At 42.5% G+C, this 8,322-nt stretch overlaps 1 protein-coding gene across 1 annotated transcript in view; it reads left to right on the top strand.

Moving 5' to 3' along the window:
* Positions 1-566: 566 nt before the first annotated feature.
* The window catches only part of vps50 (VPS50 EARP/GARPII complex subunit), a 98,193-nt gene continuing 90,437 nt past the window's right edge, over positions 567-8,322 (top strand). The window contains exons 1-2 of the mRNA XM_053446939.1: positions 567-718; positions 1,159-1,227. Of these exons, the coding sequence (XP_053302914.1) occupies positions 686-718; positions 1,159-1,227 (102 nt within the window). The 5' untranslated portion in view covers positions 567-685. The remainder of the gene's footprint in view (positions 719-1,158; positions 1,228-8,322) is intronic.

The raw sequence follows: 8,322 nt of genomic DNA, 5'->3' as shown, positions 1-8,322 counted from the left end.
ATGTTGTATGATAATATTGTGTTTGAATATGTTTTTTAAATACTTAAGAACAGTAATTAACTAAATCTTACCAGTTACATTTCCTTACTGGTGAAGGTTTTTTTTATTAGAAAAGTCAAAGTAACTTATATAACTGTTGTCATTCAAATAGTTTCATTCAATTGAACAGCGATTATTTAACAATAATAAGTGTTTAATAATAATAATAATAATGATAACATTTCTAATTTCTCATGTCTATTCTTTTTCTAATTAATGCTGTTAAATTACCACCACCCAGTGGGGTATTATAGAAATACATGTACAGTGTGGATATTTACTCTACCTTTAAATATATATATGTATATATGCATATATATATATATATATATATATATATATCTTAGCTTACAACATAAAGCACAATTTCTTTAACTTATTTAATGCAAACAATTTCAAGTATTTTCAACTGCGGACAGTTGAGGTGTCGATCATTCCCATGATCATGCCTCATGCCAACAAACATAAAAAACTACATTTCCCAAAATGCTCCTGCTTTCTTTTTCCTGGTCCCTTGCCGTGCCGGTCACGTGACGGTTCAACTATGGCTTCCCCCTCGCAGTGATGGAGGCTCGTCGCTAACAACAACACGAACCTCAGGCTTTCCCCACCGCGTGTTGTTCCGCTGACACTGTCTGGAGCCACGATGCAGAAGATCAAGTCTCTCATGGCCCGGCAGGTGAGCAGAGGAGCCGGACACAGGCGCAGCCGCCGGGGCCCCTGGGTCTCTGACAGCTGCGGCTAAGCTAAGCTAACCGGCTAATTTGACAGCTCGTTCGTGTGGCAGCCGCAGTTTGAAACTACTACAACACAGACAGGAGCAATTCAGCCCACATGAGGAAGCACACGCATGTTCACCAGAAGAGGCACACACGCACACACGCACTCACAAACGCACTCACTCACACACACACACACAAACACACACACACACACACACAGTTGTACGAGTTTAGCAATACACAAGCACGACAACAGTTGAGACCGAGGGCGGGGAGGGAGGCTCAGTAACGGTAGACAGAGCTGATCACCTCCAGGAAGCTGCCTGGCTGTTCCACTCGCTGCTGTGTGACAAGTAATAGCACAGGACTATGTTTACAGTGGGTTTTATTTTGACAGGGCCTGAAGAGCCCCCAGGAGAGCATGGCTGACCTCAGTCCTGTGGAGAACCTGAGGATCCCCAGCAAGGTAAACGCCATGACAGCCGTCTCCATCACTCTGATGTCTTTTACCTTTAGGCTGCACAGTCTATACAACCAACCCCTGATGGGTAAAGGCTACCTGCCCTATATTCATCTGTTATCTGGATCAGTGTGTGGCTAGGTCAGAGTAGCTGGATGCTTCCTGTTACAGTTTAGTCGAATTGCTGCTCCTTTATTCTTCTCTTTTAAATGTGCTTTTAAGCTGGCATCTTATACGCTGCACATTTGTTGGGTTGAGTAACTATTTTAAATGGAATAGACCAGAAGAGAATAGAACTCAATTGAAAGCCTTTATTGCCATTGAACAAGAGAAAGCAGAAAATAGAGGTGCTCCTTCTGAAAACAGTGCAGAATTATTAGAAAGATACGTTGAAAACCAACATGAGACACCAATAAACATGGGACTAATAAATGCTTTAGAATAGTAGACCTATTTGTAATTTCACACAATTGATATAACACGTATACTGATGTGAACGTGTCTGTCAGTACATCCTATGAATTGGTAGTTTAGCGTTCTGAGACGTTTGATGTTCCTGCTCCGTCTCCCAGGGGGCAGTAAAGTCAACAGTTTGTGACCAAGAAGGGGAAGGGTCTTTTGTTGTTTTCCTGGCTCTGCAGAGGCACTGTTCACCGGAATGCAGAATGATTATCACTCTCGATGGATGAGTGGTAGAAGGTCTCCCCGTTCTGCAGGACTTCACAATGCAAATCATTCAAAGACGTCCACGAGGTTGAATGTGTCATCGTGGCTTCACAACGGATGCAGACTTGTTGTGTATATTTACGTCCACCATGCATTGTGTAACATTGAATTGCATCAGTTACATCACAGCCACAGGTTTTCCTACACAGTCAGTGTGAAGGCTCCCATTTATATCACTTATGGACCCACTCCACATCAATCCCAGCACCAACCGTGTGAAACGTGGTCTGCAGAAACAGTATTTGGACAGTTTCACATGGGCGGCATTTGGAAGACGTGATCAGTCATGTTTAGTCTCAGGAAGCATTTGTCATTACACACTTGTACAAATTCAATTTGTCGAAAGCTGACGGAGTGAGGCAGCCGGGTGGGTCTATATAACGTGTAGTCACTCACTTACGTAAGCCTCAATGCACAGCTCCCCTTGGCTGTGCTTCATAGTGATGACCTTCTACTGAGGCTGCTGCGTGGAGTTTGTTCACAGTGCAGGTGATTCAACCAGACTTTTACCTTCTCTGTGTCTGAAGATCTCTCTCTCTCTCTTTTTCTTTAACACTGAACACTTTCTTTCCTTAACATTCAAGTGAGTGGAATTTCCTTCAAGGCATGATCTGCTTGGCGTTATGTTATCACCCCTTTGTTGAACACAAGAAGCTCATGCATTACAATAATGTTTTCCTGTCAGAGCTGAAGTTCGGTATCATATGGTCATATAACAGCAAAGTCAGACCTTCTGGGTGGTAACAGGGACTCTATAATAACAATGATTAGTTCAGGTCATTGGATCATATTGGTGTCATAAATTCTAGACAGCTTTGCTGATGCTGTACTTGCTGTTGCAAAAAAAACTGAACGATGACACAGAGCCAGCTCAGATAAGATAAGCAACTAATTACCCTAGAAGTGTAATTAGAGCCTGAATGGGAGCAGGTGGGAGCGCCTCAGGAAAGATTTGTTTCTTTTCACATTACCGTCCCCCCCCGGGCTCTGGGATTGATATCACTCAATGTGGCCGAACTGGAAATGCAGTAATCAAACACTCTTTTGTGTTTTAAGCCTATAATATTCACCTTTGTTCATTTTGAACATATGGCCCTGAAGCAGGACTGTGCATCTGAACGTGTGTATGCTCTGTTTGGTTCCTGTGATATGAGGCATCGTGGTGCAGTGAGGCAGAAAAACTGGGCAAGAGTTTGTGTAAATGTGAAGGTTACATTCACCCCCCCCCCCCCTATTTCTCTCTCCTGTGTACACTGCAAACGTGCTTATTATGTGTTCAATCCAAACACACGCTTTAGTATTTGATGATATTATGCAATGACTGTATTGCCGCCGGGTGTTTCCGCTTTCAGGAAAATGAGATAAGACCCACTCAAACTGTATTCATACAATATTGAGAACAAACTAAGTCGTAGACATTAGCTGAATTTATATATACATTTGTTTTACCTATATCATCATATAATCACATATATAATCAGTGACATTTATGATCAAAAGTTTCACAATAAAGAATTTTTTTCTATTTTCGGTACCATGGTATCACATACATAGCTGAACACTTGTAATCGGATCTCTGAGGACGGATGTTATAGGAATCACTGGAGCTGGTTCACATCTCTGTTCACGAGTCTACCATGAGTAAATCATGCTGGATTGTTGCATGGAGCCTAGTGTCCATAGCAGCACAGAGCTGAGGAAGCTGCTGCTCTTCAAAGAAAAAAGGGGAGTGAAATAATGATAGGAATAGTTTAACTCTACTACACAATATCAGACAAAGAAAAGCAGCCCATTCTTTAACCCAAACAGAGATGCTGTGGAAAGACCTCAAGAATGTGTGTTGTTCACACCATCATCCTGAGAAAAGGTCTGAGGTGAAGCAGCTCTGCAGGAAGAATGGTTCCTCCTGAACACCGTGCACATCTCATGTGCAGCTTCTGTGAGAGTCTGTTTCAGGTTACAGCATAGAGGGTTTCGGTCATTTAATCCAAGGGTTCACTTACTTTCAGCACTGTCCATTTTTAATGGGTGTTCATGAAAGATTAAAATATGTGTGTTATTAGCTTAAACATATAGTGATTATGTTTACATGCACACTGATATTCTTATTAACAATTTCAACAATTTTCTGAGTAACTTAACCTGAATAAGGTCTGACTCTAAATAAGCAACTATCAAATTACAACATGTGGAGTTTTCCGATCCTAGTTATTATGTTGACATGTCTTTATCACATTCTAACAACCTATTGGGGTTTTCACATAATGTTTTGACATTGATATGTACGGCAGACATTGACGTCATATTCAGATTATGCTCTGTAATATGTTAACGTAATCATGAATGAAATGTTCTAATAGCTGTTCACGCAAAGAGAAATAATGTGTTATTCAGAATAGGGGGAGTAGTAATATTGATGGTGTCTCTGTACACATAGTCCGTGTTTGTCTTTACTTGTGAGTTGAAGCAGATCACATTCATTTGATCATATTCTTCCAAACTTTGTCTTGCCACTGTTCACCAAACCCCACAAAGTCCCCTCAGTGAGTAATCATGTCGACCACTGTGGGCAATCCAGCACGATTGAACACCACGCCCTCAGGTGGAGAACGAGACCAAGATTCTTGATTACGTGCATTATCCTTAATATAAATCCATACTGCCTGGAGCCAGTTATGTGTTTCCAAGCAGTTTAGCATTGATTCACATCGTTTTTCATCCCCGAGGAGCAACATGACGGCAACATCTGGCTCACTGCAGGGGGGCACTGATGCAGAGGATGATTGATAAATGATGCTGTCGAGTCATTGTTACCCAAGTGTGTGAGACAGTGGGAGTAATTGGTAAATGAAGAGTTTGGCCATAGCTCTGGCTGATGATGCATGTGAGAATGCAGATGACCGAGTCAGTTGCTCCGGACACCCCAGAATTGCTCCCGGGTGAGTAATGTCTACAAAATGTGAGTCCATTTGAGAACTGGCAAATGTCCTGAGAAGTCCACAGTGAGCCCGTGCATGAAATTTCCACAGGCCCACACTTGATTCAACAAAGTATTGTGGAAGATGCACAGGAAGTTGTCAATCTGGAAACACAATGAGATTCGTGAGAGCGTTTGGTGGAATGTAAAAAGAAAACTCCGGAATGTGCCGAATCCAATTTTCTGGACATTTTCCGGAGTTCTTGAATAAAAACGGCTGTTGATTACATCACTTGCTGTAGTCATTAAATCGAAGTACAGACCGGTGTTTTCCCCAGGTATCAGTTGATGGTTTGATCCTTTTTGAGTATACTTTTCTTTGTGTTGCTGAGAAATCTTTTTTTTTACATCTTTGACGGGCCGTTGACTAGTTTTAAGATCTAAACCAGTCGTAGAGGCAACTTTTCCCACTGATCTGCCTCCTTGTTTTTATTTGGCAGATTACAGAGATAAATGAAATTCAGATGACTGGTGCAAAATGCCTAAGGCAGTTTTTTTTATGCAGTGTTGCTGCTGAAGTAGAATATTTGATTTCGTTGCTCCCACCGATGTCGGGTTTTGTGTACATCTGCATAAAGAAGTCAGATTCTTGGCTTTAGCCACACTTTAGCCTTGGGAAGAAATGATCGTCTCGAAGAACATCTGATGCCCCTGTTCACATGCTGTTGTGTCATGAATGTCCATGAAAGTTTGACTTTATTCAAGATTTTTATGTGATGCTGTTATTCCAGTATTGTAGTAAAAAAGTTGGCCCAGGCTGTAAACCTTTAGATAAATCGCAGCCTTGGGAGATTCAACATAATTATTTCAGTTTTTATTAAACTCCAACAGACTTAAAGCTATTTTTGACCACTTTGATATTTGTTACGCCTTATGTTAATCTCCGTGGATTCTTGAAAAGGTATAAGCTGCTTTATTGGTTCACACTAAAAACAAACAAACCAGCAAACCCTTTTTCTGCCGCTCCAATCATTTCTGTTCAAAGAGTTCAGAGAGGATTTTCGTTTTTAGGTGTTGTGGTGCGTTATCTCTCTGAACCTCCTCAACCCTGTGCAGCCTGGGACCTTTTCTGTCATTTACAGTCTCACATTGTGAAGCAGGAGTTAAATTAACTTTTTGATTATGAAATATTTTAAAAGGGTTAGAGTTAGGGTTAGTCTGACGGAAGTTCTGAAGAAGATATTGGCTGTATTAGCCACACGTAGAGTTGACAAAAGAATGAGGTGATTGACAGTAAATAATGTCAACATTTATAATTGATTAATTTTTTCAGGTCAGCACAAATCCCAGTCCGAATCCCATTGTGGAGTTCTCCTTGTGTTTGCATGGACAAAGTGATATTGATGATAGAAGCATGGATGGATGGATTCATCTGTTACTGTCATACTTAGAGCTGCAGTAAAACATGGTTTGGTTCTGGCTTCTCGAAAATGAAAATGTACAATTTATCTTACATTTTCGACATTTCTCTGCTACATAATGTTCTATCTGTTACATCTTTGTAAATGTTGAGAACATGACATAATATTAAACCTGCTGCAGGTTAATGCAGTTACCATTTCCCAACAGCAGGGGTCACTATCAGCTTACTCATTGCACTGTATTTTTTTTAATCTCTGAGTTAAAGTCCTCTCTTCACATACAACGTTAATTTACACGTACAGAATGCGTCGCCTCACCGCGTATGTACTGTACCCTGAAAGTCTGAGGTCCTCCAGCGAGCAGATAGGGACTGAGGCTAAAGCTGGCAGAGGGGAGGCTTGTTTGATAACCTGACAGTAGCTCTCATGGTGGGGGTCTCCTCGAAGGGGAACATGGCTCATGTTGACACTTCACATGTGTTACAGCCTAAGGGTTTGTTTATGAGATAAGCTGTTGTGTAAATGTGCTTCCAATGACGTGCGCTCATTACAAACTAACACTCTCAACAAAAGACTGAGCTGAATAAAAGGGATAACAGTCCCTTGCATGTTACTGCTGGCTGTCATTTGTACCTAATGTCCCAGAGGACAGCTGTGTAAAACCACTGTTTGGGAGCAGATGAGGGTAAACACCCGGTTAGCATACATATTCAGCTCTGATTACCATGAGGAGCGTTTTTATTTGCTCATCTAATGAATGACACCGTGGTGGAAATAATTGGCCCTCGTCGCGCCCTCCGCATCCTATCATCTTTTTTTCTCCCAGGATTTTCCACGAACCTCCTCCTGTTGTGTATTCAGTCTTTTGTTTTCTCAGCGTCCCGTGTTGTTCAGCGCCTTTTTTTTCTACTCCATGCTTGATTTTTCCACATTCAAGGAGCACTACACGAATATCTGCTCTGATTCTCTGATAAAGGTTGTTAAACACCCCGCACTTCGGATGCAAATAGATTTCTAACTTCCGCAAACAGATGAGAATTTCATTAATTTGTGGAAGAGGGGTGGAGTTGGGGTTGTGGGGGGGGGGGGGGTTCGGTGAAGGGTGGTTTGTTTGTCCCTCATCCTTCAAAGTAAAATTGGATCAAAGCCTCACAGCAGCAGCTGATGTTGGGTTTCACGCGTGGGGCACAGGGGCGTCTGTTGCTTTCCCTTTTTCCTTTTTTTGCTTTCGGTTTCTTCCCCTTTCGCTCACTGCCTGTGCAGTGGCTGGCAGGGAAGGGAATTATTTTCCCAAGGTGGCCTCTCAATGAGTCACTCACTTAAAGATGTTTAGACTTCATCACGTCACTGCAGGTGGGCGAGGGAGGCAGAGAGAGAGGGAGGGAGAGAGAGAGACGGTGCGACGGTGCCCAAACCGCACTGGAGAGACTCTTCATCATCTTTTTGTTTCCCTCGCTCCTCTGTCTTTTTCTTTCTGCGTTAACTTTTGCTACCAATGACTCATCCGCCTCCCCCTCCCACCCCCTCCCCCCTTCTCCTCCCTTTCTTTCCGCTTTGCCTCTCATTTGAGCTGATTTCCCACCCACCCTTTTGATTCCAGAGCGTGATCTCCTTCCTCCTACCTCTACCCCCTCCTTTCCGATCTCACAAGCTCACCCACACATCCCCTCCCCCCACACACACTGCTCGTGCTCCCTCCTTTACCTGATTCTAACATGGCAAACACACACACACACACACACACACACTTACCTGTAGTTGTGTGCATTGCAGCTTCACACACGTGCAAACTCGCACTTTTTTGTAACACACTTAATTCATTTTCATCGTCTCAATTGCCGAGTGTAAATCTTAACTGTGGCATAAAAGGGGATTCTGTTTGTGTAATTGAATTAAATGAGGCTCGATGCTACAGCAAACATTAGAGTTACTCACGGCCGCGTCTCCTCGTATAAATGTCAATCAGCAAGACACTCAGCCACAAGCTTCGATTGCATGGGTGGCTCCCTCGGTCGCCTCGCTGCACGCCTCATGCTG

Source organism: Pleuronectes platessa, chromosome 18, assembly GCF_947347685.1.
Source record: "Pleuronectes platessa chromosome 18, fPlePla1.1, whole genome shotgun sequence".
Classification (NCBI taxonomy): domain Eukaryota; kingdom Metazoa; phylum Chordata; class Actinopteri; order Pleuronectiformes; family Pleuronectidae; genus Pleuronectes; species Pleuronectes platessa.
Note: the sequence above shows the minus strand (reverse complement) of the source record. Positions and strands in the feature narration are given on the sequence as shown.